The 18,342-nt window shown below is 33.3% G+C and overlaps 7 protein-coding genes across 7 annotated transcripts, besides 3 other annotated features; 4 read left to right on the top strand and 3 right to left on the bottom strand.

The window, feature by feature from the left end:
• Positions 1-469: part of a mobile genetic element that runs on past the window's edge.
• Positions 470-994: 525 nt separating this feature from the next.
• Positions 995-1,798: a mobile genetic element.
• Positions 1,799-2,614: 816 nt separating this feature from the next.
• Positions 2,615-3,653: a mobile genetic element.
• A 168-nt stretch (positions 3,654-3,821) lies between these two features.
• On the bottom strand, positions 3,822-4,672 carry TVAGG3_0013800 (uncharacterized protein; the record flags this gene model as incomplete). The annotated part of the gene is made up of 1 exon (XM_001579707.1): positions 4,185-4,667. One exon carries the CDS (start codon positions 4,665-4,667, stop codon positions 4,185-4,187), a length of 483 nt encoding a protein of 160 aa, XP_001579757.1.
• A 1,522-nt stretch (positions 4,673-6,194) lies between these two features.
• Positions 6,195-7,504, bottom strand: TVAGG3_0013790 (phosphoglycerate kinase family; the record flags this gene model as incomplete). Its single annotated transcript, XM_001579708.2, has 1 exon — positions 6,225-7,484. One exon carries the CDS (start codon positions 7,482-7,484, stop codon positions 6,225-6,227), a length of 1,260 nt encoding a protein of 419 aa, XP_001579758.1.
• A 732-nt stretch (positions 7,505-8,236) lies between these two features.
• On the top strand, positions 8,237-9,487 carry TVAGG3_0013780 (uncharacterized protein; the record flags this gene model as incomplete). The annotated part of the gene is made up of 1 exon (XM_001579709.1): positions 8,237-9,487. The coding sequence occupies one exon, from the start codon at positions 8,237-8,239 to the stop codon at positions 9,485-9,487; it is 1,251 nt and encodes a 416-aa protein (XP_001579759.1).
• Positions 9,488-10,119: 632 nt separating this feature from the next.
• On the top strand, positions 10,120-12,528 carry TVAGG3_0013770 (leucine-rich repeats (6 copies)-containing protein; the record flags this gene model as incomplete). The annotated part of the gene is made up of 1 exon (XM_001579710.1): positions 10,131-12,497. The coding sequence occupies one exon, from the start codon at positions 10,131-10,133 to the stop codon at positions 12,495-12,497; it is 2,367 nt and encodes a 788-aa protein (XP_001579760.1).
• Positions 12,529-12,680: 152 nt separating this feature from the next.
• TVAGG3_0013760 (uncharacterized protein) lies at positions 12,681-14,039 on the top strand (the record flags this gene model as incomplete). The annotated part of the gene is made up of 1 exon (XM_001579711.1): positions 12,681-14,039. The coding sequence occupies one exon, from the start codon at positions 12,681-12,683 to the stop codon at positions 14,037-14,039; it is 1,359 nt and encodes a 452-aa protein (XP_001579761.1).
• A 195-nt stretch (positions 14,040-14,234) lies between these two features.
• Positions 14,235-15,502, bottom strand: TVAGG3_0013750 (regulation of vesicle fusion; the record flags this gene model as incomplete). Its single annotated transcript, XM_001579712.1, has 1 exon — positions 14,311-15,393. One exon carries the CDS (start codon positions 15,391-15,393, stop codon positions 14,311-14,313), a length of 1,083 nt encoding a protein of 360 aa, XP_001579762.1.
• A 241-nt stretch (positions 15,503-15,743) lies between these two features.
• Positions 15,744-18,317, top strand: TVAGG3_0013740 (putative DNA polymerase theta; the record flags this gene model as incomplete). Its single annotated transcript, XM_001579713.1, has 1 exon — positions 15,744-18,317. The coding sequence occupies one exon, from the start codon at positions 15,744-15,746 to the stop codon at positions 18,315-18,317; it is 2,574 nt and encodes an 857-aa protein (XP_001579763.1).
• Between the last annotated feature and the right edge of the window lie 25 nt (positions 18,318-18,342).

Raw genomic sequence — 18,342 nt, 5'->3', positions numbered from 1 at the left:
TAAATTCGGCTATCTTTCTTTGCAATTATTCTCCATTATACATATAATATAATGGTTAGGGTTTGAAGAAAAGTTACTAGAGAATTATTGACTTTTGAAATAATGCAGAATTTTACTTGAAGAAATCATTAATTTATGAGTTCCAAATTGCTAAGCATGACGAAGGATCATTAAATTTGCTACAATTAAATACATTTATTGCAGAATTAAGATTTTTGAAATTAAAAGTTTGAAATATTGCCTTTTTGAATAAAAATTTAAATTTTATTATATAATCATGATAATATCTTATAGAAATTAAAAGAAAATTTTAAACCATTCAAATATTTTGAATGTCTTATCAATTTAAAATATTAAAAGATAGCTTGATTTTATCATCATTAGTTGTTATCAAAGTTTTCTTCTTTTGATGAACAACAGTAAATGATTTGTTAATAGCTTGTCTTCCTTTTTCGCACCAAAATCAAAATTCTCACCCGATCAGTAATCGAAAATTTTGTAGCATACGATTATTTTCCATTGAAAAATTATCACTAAAAAACTTTAAAAAATTAACTTTTATTCTTAATTTCATGTATGAAGGAGGTAGGAAATGACTTTAAGATTGACATCCTATTCATGGCTAAAGTTTTAGGAACTTTGAAGCCTAATTTGATATTGAAATTTTGGAAGATCAATGAATATGGGGATAAAAGTTGCATATCCTTGGACATTAAGAGGACATGTTATGAGAGTGGATAGCGTTCGACGATTCACTGAAAAAGTTACTCCTCGAAAAGACTATCTAAAGCCATCAAGTTTTTTGAATATTTTCTATCGTCTTTTTATTTTTAGTAAATTAGGATGCTCATTAAACAGTATGATTAAATATACAAAAATTTTTAATTTATTTTTCAAGGGAAAATAATCGTACGCTACAAAATTCTTTCGATTCATCATTCAATTGAGAATGATAATTTTGTAGCATTTTTCTAAAAAACGCTACAAAATTATTAAGTTATGATGATAATCTTGCACTCAATTTTGAAACTCTCTGATTTACAAATAAGCATTCCTTTGGAAAAGCAGTCCTATTATGATTCAAGATATTTTAAAGCCCCCATTTCATACAATGCGCAGATATATTCGAAATTGCAAGAACTCTCAAGAAAAATGCAGCAGCAAAGAAGATTCCATAGTTTCTAGCATCAAAAATTTACAACCTTAATACAACAGTTAAAGAGAAGCTCGAAAAGAAAATAATTAACCATAAAGCTGGAAACCATTCGATATATACTATTAGATCTAATAAAAAGTTAATTATAACATATTTTACATGCTATTTGTTGACTCTGTTCCATTATATTACCATATATATCTTTTTGAAATCTAAAATATTTTTACGATTTTAACCATGTGTTGTTGAAACCATATATCAATCTTAGCTAAAGTATAGTTTATGAGTTTGTCACCATCTAACGTATGAATTTTCAAAAATGTCAAATATGTTCATTTTTTCTGTATATTCAGCCATAATTTCACGTATTTATACTATTCAACTATTATTTAATATTTTTATCGATTTAAATATATGATGAGATGCATAGTTCTCCCGGAAATCGATTTTTAATCGCAATTTTAACTTTCCAAAAAAAATTCAAAAATAAAAATCCCTCTCAATTTTCTAAGTTTTCTAACTCGCCAAATCTCTAGCCAAATTTTTTTGGCCCGTATAAATATTGTTAGGCACTATATAGGGATGCTATTTATCCTATTTTCATCCCATTTTACTGTTATCGCCTAGTGAATGTACCTTTGTATTTTATGAAGTTTACAAACGGTTTAGCCCAATTATAAATCACATGCCTGAACTGTTGGTGGAATGTTCCATTCGACATCATGAAACATGTTACATAAAAAACGGCAAAACGGCATCTATTCTTTAATACTTGTCACCTGGCCTGTTTAAACAATTCATTTTTTTTTGCGCAAACAAAATTTCATTTAGGTAAAACCTATTTACATGTAGATATCTTTTTAGTATTATCTTCATTTTTACTACTTGAACTTAATCAAGTTCCTATGTGAAAATTCAATTCGTTTGATATTCGTTAAAATATGTTTGTCTTTTTTCCCCACAGCTATTTAAATTGTTGCATGTTCCAATATCAGCTGTTGGATGCTTACTTTTGCTAACTTTTTAATTCTGTTACCAAAATATGTAGGTATCCTTTTCCATCTATCATTTCACATCGTTTTTTTGGAGTTTTATCATAATTCAAATGCTCGTTCTTTACTATTTATTAAAATTTTATGTGATTCAATTCTTCACAAAAAATAGCATGTATTTCATAATTTTAACAATTGATTAACCTATACAAGAAACTGATATGGCTTCGCCATCATTAAATATCAAAATAAACTACATTTTGATCTTTTCTAAGAATTTATCGAGTGTTTTCAGGGTATAACTACCAAATGATTGAATAAATAGGATAAAAATAAGTAACAGCAATGTTTGTTGTAAAAAGAATGACTATATTACGTAAAAATAAATGATTTACGCAATTCTTGATAACATAAATCAAAAATAATTTTAATATACATGCGTACATTCATATTTTATGAATTTTAAGGGTGCACCCGCATGTACGTTTATTTGAGAGGAGGAGGATTACCCTCTCAATTTTGAACGCTTCGTTAGCGCAATATCTCGATGAATATTGTATTAAAATTGAATTTGCCCATACCAATATATCTGATACAATATCCTTAAGTTTTACTAAAAAGAAATTTTTAAAATCCCTGCAGATTCGAGGATTTTTAAATTTTTTGATTTTTTCGCAAATTTTGCGAAAAAAAAATATTTTCAGAAGAGCCTTAACGGCTAAGTTTTATGTTTAATGTTGAGTATCAAAAAGAATGGGCGTCTGATATAGCCATCATATATCCCAGAAGCAAATAAAAATTCCGACTTTTTAAGCATAAAAAAATGAAATTTTATTTTTTGCAAAAAACAGGCCACCCGGATGTACGTTTATTTGAGAGGAGGAGAATTAAATTTTTGAAAGCAGTAAAATTTGTAAATATTCTAGTTATATAATAATATGTATTATTTTAAAAAATAAAAAATTAAAGCACGTTAAAATTTTTTTTGATGAATTTTTACAAAAGCTACTTAGGATTATGCAAAATATAGTAATTAAACATAAATTTCAAATCAGATTTTACTTATGATAAATATTTTAAATTTCCGAAAATTAAGTTCAGATCGACTCGATACGTTGTAATTACTAAATAAGGTGCCAAAAACCTATTAAACAGTATCAAAACTATCAAGATTGTAATGTTTTTGAAGAAAAATTTATAGAATTATGAACTTCAAACAGATATTATGTAAATAAAAATAATATAATGGATTTGTTTATTCGTATAATAGCAGCAATAAGTCGATTATTCACTTCTACTTCTGAGATTTGAATTTAATTTCGACAGAAAAAGAGATTCAAGAGGAAAATACTAGGGAATACAAACTGCCACCATGACAGGATTATTATGGAGCCAAGTTGTACTTTTTGATATTTTTAGAGTTTTACTACCTATTTAGGTACCAAGTAATTGCTTAAAAATTAAGGTTCTAAATTCTGAAGTTTACATGATCCCCCGGGCGCACCCTTAATAATTGGTTTCAAAATTATGAGATGAATGGTCAAAATCATTTGAAATTTGAACAATTGATATTATATATGAAATTTAATAATTCTGATTATACAACAAGATTAGTAAAAATAGATGATGAAATATTTTAAATGATATTCAATTTTTGAGAGTTGTAAAAAACGCTAGTATCCAAAAATTTTTATGGTTCCATATGTAATAAGAATAATTATTTAAAATATTTATTTTTGTCGTTTTTAATTTCAGAACCAAACCCTCAAAAATTTCGAACTCCTCAACACATTTTCACTTTTTGAAAAGGTTTTTAAGGCAATATTGAATTATTTTTATCTGTAATTTTATAGTGCATGATATATCTAATCGAATTTTCAAGAATTATTTTTGAATAATGTATCAAATTTTTATGGCAATAGTATGTCATATCAAAGAAATTGGCTCCTTCAATTTATAAACAATGAATAAAACAAACATTTAGATCTATAAATGAAGAAATTTCAAACAAACAAATGAAATATAAAATTTCTTTCTTATAAAAGAAGCAATAAAACAGTTCCCCATGTGACAAATGAGGAAAGAGTAACATTACGAATACGCTCTGCTACCTTCGGATTCTTCTTGTAAGTAAATAAATACATTATCAAACCAGATATTGGTAAGGCAGCACATGCGGCATACATTACGACTTCTTTCATCGAAGAACAATCTCTTCCGTATTCGATTTGCGGGATGGATTGAACTGATGGCTCTTCAGAGCTAATCATATCAATAGGGAAACCGTCTGGCAAAGGATGATCCAACTCGAGCACTTGACCATTCTTTAGTGTATATGTGTATTTCTGATTTGATTCTGATACTGGTGAAGGTACATTAAAGCCTAAAACTTGAGAAAAGAAATCTGGAGTTGGAATAGTGTAATCGCATTCGATATCTGAATGATAGCAGAAATCAGCGTAGGGGTTCTCTAAATCATAAAGCTCTGTATCTACTTCGTTATCAATTTCTGGACACATTCGAGTATATGCTTTCAAGTTTATTGAATAGTTCTCAATATTTTGATTGCATTCAAATATTGAGAACAGATAGCGGTTTGATATTAACCGAAATATCTGATTAATATTGCAGTTTATAATATATTATACCTTGTTATGGTTTCCTCTCTGAATTAACCCCTCTCAATCCTATTTCACTTTTTCATTCAAAATGGAAGAGCGAAAATCATAAAGTTCATCAATCTTATTGAAATATATAATATCATATTTTCAAATTCCTTTAAAGATAATTTGAGAGAATTGATAAAATTTAGGGTATTTTTTCTTATATTAAAATACTTGAACTAATTTATGTCCATGCCATTTTTGAAAATCATCCATTTCATTGTCAGTTTTTTACTTACAAACAATCGCAATTTTGAATGCATAACAAGCCCGAACATCGCTTCAATCTTCGATTCAACTGTCTATCTGTTATTAAGATTTTAATTACCATTTAACATATGAAATCAAATAAGAGAGTGAAACTTCAAATATTTTTCTCGCGTTTATTCAAAATATATTATTCTGTAAGCTATTTATAATACAATTTTTATATAAAGCTAATTACATTAGCATTTACATCAGTTTAGAAAACATTTTATTCCTAATGCGTAGTTCAATTGGCGCTTAGGAATATCGAAGCCAACATTTCCAATAACAATAGCTTGTGTTCCAATCTGATACCTTACATTTGCGATAAGGTTTTTGCTTACCGTATATAATTTTGTTTGCAACCTCCCTTGCATGAATTTAGTAGATCCTCCTGCTGCTATAGAGTTCTGAGTCCCTATACAAAAGAAGAATTTAGTATTGGCTATAGACTTGCTTAATCTAAAGAAGTTATAAAATGTATTTGGCTTATCAATCGTTGAAAAGCCAACCGAAGCATTTCCTGCAGGTGTCCTAAGTTTTAATACAATATATGATGGATTAATAAAAGTTAAAAATTTTGGTAATGTTAAACAAGTTTGAAATTTCACTAATTTTTGTTCAATACCGAAAAACAGAGAGTTGCATAGAGGAGAATAATGATATCCAAATTGAATACGTGGATTTTTGCGCGTAATGACTGATTTAACATATCGATTTTTGCCTAATCCGATATCCCATGAGGTTATTAGGTGTCCATAATCTTTATCAAATAGTAATCGCGCGCTAGAATATCCAAGACCGAGGCTGAGTTTCAAATCGTTTTCATTATAGTTTAAATAGCAGGAATTTTTGGAAGAAGTGTTATAATCAAGATACTTTGAAGTCAATGAAGCACTTTGATCATTAATATTTAGTTTGAGATTATCGCCTGTGTAAATTATCGAATAATGATTTAAAGTATCTCCGTAGAATTCGAAATTATTCTTGTTAAAACCAAAAAATATCCTATTGACCTTTAATGGACTAATTCCAGATGGTATAGGTTTAGAATTTGGGAAATCTGGCTCAGGATGCATTTAGTCAATTATTTTTCTTTTACAAAAAATTGAAATAAAAAAAATTATTTTTGAGCAATTACAAAAAAACGAAAGGGAAAGGCAAATTTTACTGCTTATCAGAAAGGGCGAGAAGGCCTGGCATTGGGCGGCCTTCAAGGAGTTCAAGGGAAGCACCACCACCTGTTGAGATGTGGGAGATCTTCTCTGTGTAGCCCCACTTCATGGCGCAGGCAGCGCAGTCACCACCACCGATAACTGTGAGAGCGCCATTAGCTGTAGCCTGAGCAACAGCATCAAGGATGCCGCGTGTACCAGCCTGGAAAGCCTCGAACTCATAAACACCAGCTGGGCCGTTCCAAACGAGTGTCTTAGCGCGGAGAACTGTTTCCTGGAATTCCTTGATTGTCTTTGGACCGATATCGAGACCCATCCAGCCCTCTGGGATGCCCTCTTCGAGTGTAACGATCTTTGTGTTAGCATCAGCCTTGAAAGCATCAGCGATCTTGAAATCGGATGGAAGGTGGATCTTAACGTTCTTAGCCTTAGCCTTCTCGAGGAGTTGGTTGACAATCTTAGCGCCTTCCTCATCGAAGATGGACTTGCCGATCTGGACGTTCTGGGAGACCTTAAGGAATGTGAAGGCCATACCACCTGTGATGATCATCTCATCGACCTTGTCGAGAAGGTTTTCGATAAGTTTGATCTTATCTGTAACCTTGCCACCACCGAGGATGGAGAGGAGTGGGCGGACTGGCTTCTCAAGAACTGGAACGAAAGCATCGAGTTCCTTCTTGATGAGGTTACCAGCAGCACGGATTGGAAGGTTGACGTGAGCCATGGAAGCGTGGCCACGGTGAGCTGTGCCGAAAGCATCGTTGATGTAGATATCACCAAGGGATGTAAGTTCGGCGTAGAACTTGTCGAGTTCCTCCTTTGTTGGCTTTGTCTTGGAGCCATCTTCGTTGACGCGAGCGCCTTCTTCTTCGTAGTGGAATCTGACGTTTTCAAGAAGGATGAGAGCGCCCTTAGCTGGGCGATCGCAAACTGCATGGACTTCTGGGCCAACACAGTCCTTGACGAAGGTAACCTTCATGCCGATGAGTTCCTCAAGGCGTTGAGCAACTGGGGCGAGTGTTTCCTTTGTAACATGACCATTTGGACGGCCAAGGTGGGAAAGGAGTGTGATGGAGTTAGCACCCTTGGCGAAAACTTCCTTGATTGTTGGAATTGTAGCTTCAATTCTTTGGTTGTTAGCAATCTTGCCATCCTTGCCGAATGGTACGTTGAAGTCAACACGCATAACAATGCGCTTGCCGGCGAGATCTTTCTCTGTAAGGTCGTGAAGTGTAAGCTTGTTGCCTAACATTTCTGCAAAGTGAATCGAACAAATATCTCATCAATTCGAATTCACTATCAAGTAGCCTCTTAGTTTTCAATTTTCAATGTATCTTCAAAATTTCGACGCATCGTTGACCTATCGGCATTACTTCACCTCATATATGGAAAATTTCGAAAATTTTTTCATGCAATATCTTATATATCCAAAAATGTATAATTAGTTGTGGTGTTAGAAAAATAAACTAACAATTCATCAAATTTTGTCACTTTTGATATCGATTGTGCGAATTCGACTATCATAGATCGAACAAGAATCGTACATCAGCTGATTCAAATTGCCCAGTTTAGTGATTCATATAGAACTCCAAATTAACAGCTATCGATGCTTTATTAAATTCCAATATATATGATCGAACGTTTTATTGTAATTTGAACTTGAGTCTACAAACAGAAAACACATGAATTGCAATTGCACGAATATTTATTCTCTTTTGTACTCAGAGAGGGAACGTTTAATAATTATGCCGTATTACCACAATGTTTGATAATATTTGTGTGGATAAAAGTCTTATATAATAAATCTATAAATCTTTTTTCTTTTGTTCTTCTTCCTATAAATACTACCCATATTCAATCAAAACTTAGTCTCATTAGTATCATTTCTTGTACAATAATAATGAGAATATTGAAACTTTCAACATTGAGGTAGAAGTTATATGAACTACTTTGCTCTGCGATCTGAAAACAATTTTTTCTATAATACTTTGCTGATCATATTTTATGACAGACAGGAGAGAATTGAACCAGAAAAGACTGCAAAAGTCTATAAAATTCAAATGTGATGGTTCATTCAATACTCTAACAGCAATGATATCAGATTCAGGAAAAGTTCCGATCGAAAATGAAAATTGGGATGATTTTTATATAATTTTAAAAGAAAAGAGCGACAATGAAAAAGACGTTTTAGTGGCAACCATAGGGCTGAATGGAATTGTCAAGAATGTTATACTACATGCTATATTAAAAGCTAAAATTGGAGAAGTTAATCGGGAAATTACGCGTGACTTAATATTTTCAAAGAGCTTATCAGAATACCATTTAGAATTCCCTTCAGTTTATACAGATATTTCATCGAATATCGAAAAAAAATCATTCGAATTTAAATATAATTTTAGTTATGATCCATTGTTCAAACCAGATTTTATTTCATATGCAGTAGTTCCGTCTGTTGTTCAAGCTGCACCAATTTCTCAGGTTGGCATTTTCAAATTAAAAGGAATTGCTAATTACAATGTTAGCAACTCCATGTATTGCTGTTTTGTTGAAATGATTAATAGGTCGCCAATTTTACGCGGTTACTTTAAAAAACAAAAACAAACTCCTTTCTTATATCATCTTAGTAACGTTCTATATAGTATTGCCGATGGCGATTGCAGCATCAACGATTTTGTATCTTATTGTCAATTAACATGTGAAAAATCAATTCATACCTTTTCTGATTTATTGATTCTTGTGGGTAAGCAGATCAAAGAGTTTTCGGACAAGTATTTCGGAGTCAAAGTTAACAATGAATCCGTTCCTTTTTTAGATATTCTTGTAACAAGTAAAGCATCAATTCAACAGCACATTATTAACAACTTGCCTGATAATGAATCACTATCCCCATTCTTATTTGTTACAATTACTTACGGTGAAGAGCAATCCGGCCTAGTTAAATTTTCCCAAAATATTAAACTTACTTGTGGCAGGCAAACCCAAAATTATATTTTACAGTCTATTTTAGTATATAACAAAGATAAAAAATCCTACTATTTAGCTGCATATGATGAAAATTGTAATCAAATATGGCAAATTATTCAAGGATGCACAATAGAAAAGAAACAATTCCATGAGATACTTAATTATCTTACAGATGGAATAACAAATGATGTCCCTCAGGCATTTTTATATAAACATAGTGAATTTCTTTCATTTGATGAACCTCATTTCCCCTTTCCAACATTAGAGAAAACCATTGGTTTATTGTGCTAATGAATAACTATTTCAATTTTTTTTTTCATTTATAAAGCATCTTTATTTTAAATTCAGTGAATTGTATTTATATTGGCTAAAATTATGAACATTTTTGAATTGTAAAATGCTAATTTGACTCATTTTTCTTAATTTCGAAAATATATTTCACTTTTATCTATGAAAAACTTTCAATATGAACAATAAGATAAGAAAACATTAGTTAGCTCATCAATTCAATGCTTCACGATCCAATTTAGTTCATTCCTATATTTCAAATTTGATTCATTTTCAGATAATTTTCAAGATTATTTCGCAAAAAGCTGTTTTAAGAGTTAGACTATTTGATTGAGTTTTAATCCAATAGACTTGCGAGAAAATGAAATTTGACAGTCAAATGCCAAGCAGTTAAGAATTGGTCTATTGCGGAATTAAATACACATCTATCTAATTAGTTCCAAAAAGAGGATGTGTTCGATAACAATCATTTCAAATTTATTTTTTTGAGACAAAACGATGAAATTAAAAAGATCTTGTCTTCAAAAATAATAAAATATTAAGATATTTTTCGGATATCACATATCACAAAAAACCGTCATCTAAACTATTCAAATTTCTAAGACCAAACTGGTTTTGACGGTGTCAAAGCGGTTAATCCAAAATAATGCTTTCTCTTCTCTTATCTGCATCAATTTGCAAAGCAGATATTCAGTACGATGGAGCCACAGGCACAGTCACAGTAACAGCTAATGAAGAATGGACAGCCGATGAATGGTACAGCATCTTCTCAGATATCAAGAATTTTACCAAAGCCGTTCTTAAAGGAACATACACTGCTATCCCAAGAGAAGCTTTCTCTGGTGCCATTAACATGACAGAAATTGATATCCAAGCCCCAATCGTTAACATCAGCGCTTACGCCTTTGCCCAGTGCAACTCCCTCAAGACATTTACTCTTCCAGATTCAGTCCAAATTGTTGGCTACGCCGCATTCTCTTCCTGCGAGAACCTCGAGTCATTCTATTGGAAGAACACTAACAGATACTTCGGCGAATACTGCTTCTATAACTGCCCTAAGCTTGCCACATTCGACCATGCCGAAGGCGATCAGACACAACCAATTGAAGGCAAAAAGTTTGTCTATTCAAACTTCACCTTCCAAAGCTGCATTGCCTTGAAGACATGCAACCTTCATCCAAGTGTTAGATTCATTGCTCCACACCTCTTTGACGGCTGCTCTTCCTTGGCCACATTCACACTCCCAGAAAACGTCACCATCATCAATGATTTCTCCTTCTCAGCATGCGGCCTTACAACTTTTGATGCTTCCCAGATTGCCACAATCAATCAGTTCGGTTTCGCTGGTTGCTTGAAGCTCCATACAATCAAGCTCTCCGACAAGTTGCGTTACATCGGCCCACACGCCTTCGAAACATGCATAGAGCTCCAGACTGTTGAGGGTATTACAAACAACAACGACTTCACCATCGATGACTCTGTATTTGAAGGCGCTCTTTCCCTTGTCTCTTTCCACGTTCCAGAATGCATGACAAAGATCCCAGACTACGTTTTCCACAACGCCCAGAAGCTTGCCTCCGTCAACATCCCAATTGGTGTCACATACATCGGTAAGTACGCCTTCTTGAACACAAGTATCACAGAAATCTACCTTCAGGGCAATGTTACAACAATCAGAGAAGGTGCTTTCGGTGCTCTCAGAAACCTCAAGAAGATCACAGTCACCGAGACAAACTTTAACTTCAAGTCTGTTAACAACCTCCTCATGACAAAGGACGGAAAGATCATCGTGGCTTATCCACAGGATCTCCACGAGACAAAGATCACAATCCCAGACGGTGCTGAGTACATTGGCCAGTACTGCTACTCCTACGCATCCTCTGCTACAGAAGTCGTATTTCCAAAATCCGTCATTGACATCGGTCTCCACGCTTTCGCTGGCTGCAAGTCCATCCAGTCCATCACACTCCCAGAGCATGTTGAAACAATTTCTGACTACGCTTTCCAGGGATGCACAGGCCTCATTGAGATCAACATCCAAGCCAAATCCATCTGCCTCGGCGCTTTCGAAAACTGCAAGTCCCTCAAGAGAGTTACATTCCCAGCTCAGCTCGAGCTCATCGGTAACGAAGCTTTCCGTAACTGCGCTTCCCTTAATGAAGTCAACCTCCAGAATTGCGTCAATCTTACATATTTAGGCAACGCTACATTCATTTTCTGCTCAGGCCTCAAGAAGGTTACACTCCCAGATAAGATCAGAGTTATCCCTAACCAGTGCTTCTTCTACTGCAGCAACCTTCAGTCATTCACATTCCCACCAAATGTTAGAAGAATCAGAGATCATGCTTTCAGCTATTGCAAGAATCTCAAGTCAATCACATTACCAGAAGGATTGACAAACCTCGGAACAAAGGCATTCCACAACACAGCTCTTACACACATCACAGTTCCAGCCAACGTTTCATTCATACCAAACGGAGTCTTCTCCGACATCCCAACTCTCGAAACAGCTGAGTTCAAGGGAGTTCTCAGATCATTCAGCGCTAACGTTTTCGCTAACGATGCCCGCTTGACAAAGATCCAGTTCTGGGATGATGTCAAGAATTTCGACAAATTGGCTCTTGAGGGAACAAGAATTCTTAACAGCATCTTGTATTGCGGTCAGGTAGCAGTTGAGGGTACATTCGTCGAAGATCACACTCGAATTGGCTCCAGAATCACCGTCCAAGTTGGCTCAGACTACCCAATTGAGACATTTGGTGGTGTCAAGGTTGAGAAGACAGTAGGTATCTGCATCCCACACAGAACACCACAGCCAACACCATTAGCATCTGCAACACCAAAGCCAGATAACAGCAAGAACAAGAAGCTTTACATCGCTATCGGCGTCTCTGCTGGTGTCATCATCCTTGCTGTTGTTGCCGCTGCATTTATCGTTAAGTGCTGCATGGTCAAGAGAGGTTGGGTTAAGAAGGAAACACTTACTGAGTCCCTTCTTACACAGACAGTATAAATTAATTAAATTTTTTAAGTTTAAATTTTTTAATGTATTTTTACAACACAAATCTATCTTGATTTTTTTTTGCAAGAATATTCTATGGAATTTCATAGGTGAAAATGCGATCTTATTATAGTATAATGCATTTGTTGCATAACATCATCAAATCTTTTATGGCCTTGAAATTTCCAAAAATTAATGGAGAAACTTTCGCTTGAGCTACTCCTTGAAAATGAGGAGAAATGGCCAGATTTAACAGAAGTTTTGCAATGTTTTGACTTTTATAGTTGTCTTAATAAAGCAAATCCTAATCTTCTGGCTTTCATTGTTAAGAACTTTGATCGGATTTTGTCAATGGTATTTGAAGAAAAGATAAAAGATTCAAAAACCATGACTGCCGTAGTATCAATACTTTGCTCATCGAATCTCACTGTCAAAAATGTCTTATTTAAAGAAACAAAATTCGTAAACTACATAATCGAGTATCCAAAGACTATAAAAATCTATCATCCGCCTTCAATTCCTCAATATTTCCACTCTTTGCCATCAATTATTTCAGATAACAGTAATGAAATTTCATCTCAATTTGCTAACAAAGATTACATAGAGTCTATCATCCAAATCTGCGATCTAATCGAAGCATTTACATTTATGAAGAACTTGTTGAACTCTAGAAGTCCATATGTCATGGTTTTCCTATCTCAGATTAATATTGCTCAGATGTTGACTAATATTATAACAGATAATAACGTACTCTCGCTTCATGGAATTCTTTTGTTCGAGAGCATTATAGATAGATATGCGAGACAATGTGCTGCTGCAATAGTTAACAATAATATGATAACTCGGATGATAAACTTATCTATACAAAAAGATGCCAACAATATGGCCAATTTCACTAACTTTTTATATCAAGAATCTTACAGATATCCAAATGAATCGATTTGGCAAACAATTCAGTTCCTTGTTGATGATAGAATTCCTGAAATATGCGAGTCTATACTATCTCGACCGAGATTTATGCCAATTTCTCGTTCGTTATGCGAAATAGTTTTAACTTACCTAGAATTTCAAGGCCAATTCTTCCCAAAGGCAGTTCACGTCACAGAAAAGCTTATTAACGATATGTTTACGCATCCAACAAACTCTTTCTTGCATAATACTTCACTCAAATTTATTGATTTTCTTTCTAATTACCCTGTTCAATTCACAGAGATCTGCTCGAGGACAGAATTATGTAAGAAAATAATTGAGTATGATAGAAGTAATCAAAAGCAAGCAAATTCTTGTGTTTGGGGTGTTTTATGGCAAATTTCCCTTCTCATTCGAAATCCGATCGGAGTTCCAAAGAAGGAATGGGACCTTGTTATAGCAAGAAATAAGAAGATGCACTCTGTTATATCAACACCTCTTCCTAAAGCTGTTATGAACAAATATTCCAAGGTTGTAAGCAAACTTGGACCATCTTCGCTATCACCGAAGTTTTCTCTTATCAATATATTTGCTGTTGTTATTGGATTGATTGCCGGAATTTTGGTTTATGCTAATAATAAATAGTTATTTGTTTTTATTTTGTTAAAAATCTCTTATATTTCATATCAGATACAGATATTACAAAGATTGCATCTATCATGTAAACAGTTTTTTTGAGATAATTGTAAAAATTATGTTAATTTCGAATCATAATAGGCCAAAGCTATAGTGAACCAATGATGTTATGCATAAAAATCATGACTTAGGAAGCGCTTGTAATTCGATAGAAATAATAAAAACATTTTATAATAAATATAAACAAAAACAATAACTAACATACTCTAACACTAAAAAATTACTGAAAGAAAGCTTGGAAAACATAAGCGAAAGGATTTTTCGTTTGAGTGTTATCCTTTTCGTAACATTTTGCAGCATATTCTAAAAGGGGCTTTATCTGGTTTCTTACCTCAAATTTCTGAAGTGTTTCGATCGTCACAGTGTAATCGGACTCACTTAAGAGCCCATCAACAGCTTTTAAGTGGCCGAGGGCAATATACATGGCGTATTCCATTAACTTCTTACCATGGCTCAAAAGAGAGTCCCAGATACCAAGTAAGAAAGGCAATTCGTGCTCTTGAGAAAATAATAAAGAAAACCATCGAATACAGTAAAAAATAGGATGTATATTATGCTTCTCAATAATTCTAGCTACTCTTGGCAAGTGGATTTTCTGTAACTCGACGAATTCATTGAGATGAGACATAATAATTGATTGATCGGAAGTTGTGTAATAATCGTATATCTTTGTATTGGTCAACAGCCACTGAAGCAAGTTAAATGCAAGACATTCGCAAATCTCAACAGAATTATCAACCCAATTGAAACCTTTTGTCAAAACATAGTAAAAAGGGAAGACAAGCTCGTTAAATCCTTGCATGTAACTTATTCCTGTATTGAGTGTTGCAAATGTATATAAAATTCTCTCTAATCTTCGCATATGTTGTTCCCAGTTTGATAAAACATCATCTTGCTCATCCATGTACTGCTGTCCTTGGGAAGAGAATTCAGTGCGCTCTGCTTTATTAGAATTTTCTAGAGGAAGGGGATCTAAAAAAAATATTAATCTGCCAGTTCTTACAATATCACCATGAATTATGGACATAAGATCATTATTTTGAAGTCCAAATTTCTGTGATGGGAAGTGCGATGGGTATTGTCGCGTATGAAAATCCTTTGTCAAATTAAAATCGCAATAATCGTGATATTGAGATAAAAGAGTTTCCAAATCATCTTTGAATTTATCAAGACCTTTAGGAATGAAGCCAGTCATAGCTAACCACGCATAACTTCTGTCGGTCATTGAGAAATTATCGAGACTTTTGTTAGCTAAATCTTGAATTTGTTTTAGATCGAGGGGTTTGGTGGGTGATGCATCCATTATTATATCAATTATCTTACTTTTACTGGTGGATTTGCAATATTCATTATTTTTTGACAAAAATTTGACAAAATTGATGCTAACTTGACAGATCTGACGTGAACTTCTTCATTCTGAAAAAAAAACATAAAGATTTTTTATCATATAAGAAAGGTCTCTTTGAGTTAATTTTTCAATTCGATGATTCAAAATCTTGAAAATAAACTATGAGTTATATGAGGAATATCAAGAACCAATGCTTTGTAGATAATTTATTGCATTAGTTTGCTTAAAATTTTAGTGCTCTTTGGTAAAAAAATTATTTTTCGAGGAATTCCTCGAACGATAAAAAAATATTGTAAAAACAATTAATGAAAAGCCATTATAAGAATAAGTCACACAAACACAAATCAGGAGTATCAACGAATGCTGTTCGCATAAGTGGAGGTCATTTATTAACTAAAACAAATGTTGATTATGATTCAACAGACGAAATGGACGAACTAATGATTCCTCCATTCTTTCAACATGCCTTAATCAATGGAATACCTCCTCCTAAGATCACAGAACTCAGGCCATGGCAGAAAGGCCTCTTAGCCACAGATGATTGGAAACAAAATAAAAGTTGCATTGTTGTTTCACCGACATCAGGCGGAAAGACACTTATAGCAGAGATAGCAATAGCACAACTCATAGATGATGATCCAAACGCAAGAGTGATCTACGCACTACCATTCGTTGCATTGGCAATGGAGAAATACATCGAATTCAAACAAAGATTTTCAATGTTTGATGTCAGACCGTTTTTTCAAAATCTTGGTGGCGATTTCAAGTCAGGATCAATTGCTATATGCACATATGAGAAAGCACATTCATTATTCAATCAAGCTGTTAAATTTGGATATTTCGACCAAATTAAATTAATAATCATTGATGAGATTCACATGATTGGTGATGACAACAGAGGAATTGTAGTAGAATCACTACTCATGAAACTGAGAATGCTTCCAAAGAAACCAAGAATCATCTGTTTGTCTGCAACAGTCAATAAAATCGATGCAATCAAAATTTCCATGGTAATTGACGGATATTTCACAATTTGCGAACAGAGAACACAAGAATTGCGTTATTACATCAGTTTTGAAGGAAAATTATTCAGAATAAAAGATTCAGAAGCTTCAAAAATAATAACAAACAATTCAATTAAAAGTGACAATGACAAAATTTTACCATTGATAAAACCATTGATTGCGCGCAAGAATGGACAGAGTTGTTTGATATTTGTCAACACGAGAAATGAAAGCAACAGGATCGCTTTGTTTATTTCTCAAAACATAGATAAGGAAATTCCTGGATGCGAAGAAATTTCAAAGGACAATGAAAAGATAATTGAAGGAAGAGAAAAACTGATTTCAGAATTGGCAAAATGTTCTACAGGACTGGATAAATGCCTTGGCGGCTGCATCATGAAAGGAATAGGATACCACCATGCTGGATTATTATTAGAAGAAAGGAAAATAGTTGAAAAAGGTATCAAAAGTGGTTTGATAAACATAATTGTCGCAACAACAACATTGAGTGCAGGTATAAATATTTCGTCTGTGTCAAGAGTTATTGTTTACAATCCTTATCGTAAAAGTGACAATAAAAAGACGATTATTTCTCCATCACTTTTACAACAAATGGCCGGACGAAGTGGACGAACAGACACCACTTCTGGCGATGTCATTGTTATTGCGAGGAGTAGTTATGAGTTCAATGAAATTATCAAATTATACAACACTCCAATTCCATGCATTACTTCAAATATTGTAAAAGGAGGAGATATGAACTCTTATTTGCTACAGACATTGGCATTGAGATTGTCAAATGGTCCTTTCACTATGAATGAGTTTTTGAAGAATTCATTTGCATTCCAAATCGTTTCAACTAATGAATACAATCTTTCAAAGATATTAAATCAAAAAGATTCAAAAAAGAAAAATCCAAAAAGTGACAAAATTGATGTTTTGAATGAAAATAATAGTGATGAAGAAAAGAACAATGTTGAGAGATCAAAAGCAATTGTTAATGATTGTTTGAAGTATTTAGTTGACAATAATTTGGTTGAAGATAAAACATATGAAGCAACAAAACTTGGAAAAGCAATTACTTCCTCAAATTTGTCAATTTCTGAAGGATTGAGATTGAATGAAGCAGTGAAAAAGATAATGAAAATGCTTTGTTTGAGTGATAGTTTGCATTTGTTATATCTTTGCATTCCCAACCAAACAGGAATTTATTTGCCGCCATTCACAGACAATACTTGGGAAACAATTTTCCTGAAACATTCTCATGTAATTAATTTGATTACAGACAAAACTCAGGAAGATCTGAGAAGAATGATTATTCAATCATTCAACGGAAAAAAACTTTCTCAAAGCGAAATGTCTCTGTTTGAAAGAATTTATGCTGGATGTGTTTTGGAGAAATTGATTGATGAACATTCAATTGTTGAGATTGAAAGTATGTTCAAAATCGACAGAGGAACAATTCAGATTCTCCAAACAAGCAGTGGAAGTTATGCTGGTCAAGCAACAAAATTTTGCGAGGAGATGGATTATTCGATTTTGGCTGCTGCTTTGGTAAGATTCAGAAAGAGGTTGGAATTCGGAGTCAAAGATGAATTGATTGAGTTGATGGAGATTCCTTCTATAACAAGAGAAATTGCAAGAGATCTCTATAACAACGATATCAAAACTACAATTGATATCTGTGAGATGTCAAGAAGAGATTTGTACCATATTGTGAAGAAAGCAAAAGGAGGATTTGGATCGGGATTGAATGACAATGATATCAAATCTATTTCTAGGTCAATAAAGAGTGAAGCGAAGAAACTATCAAAACATAAAAATTTATTAGATGATTATGCTGAAAAGGCAACATTGAATGCAATGGGCAAATGAAATTGCTATTTTTTGTTATTTTAAA

Source organism: Trichomonas vaginalis, chromosome IV (assembly GCF_026262505.1).
Source record: "Trichomonas vaginalis G3 chromosome IV, whole genome shotgun sequence".
NCBI lineage: Eukaryota > Parabasalia > Trichomonadida > Trichomonadidae > Trichomonas > Trichomonas vaginalis.
The sequence above is the reverse complement of the archived record's forward strand: the minus strand, read 5'-3'. Positions and strand labels throughout refer to the sequence as shown.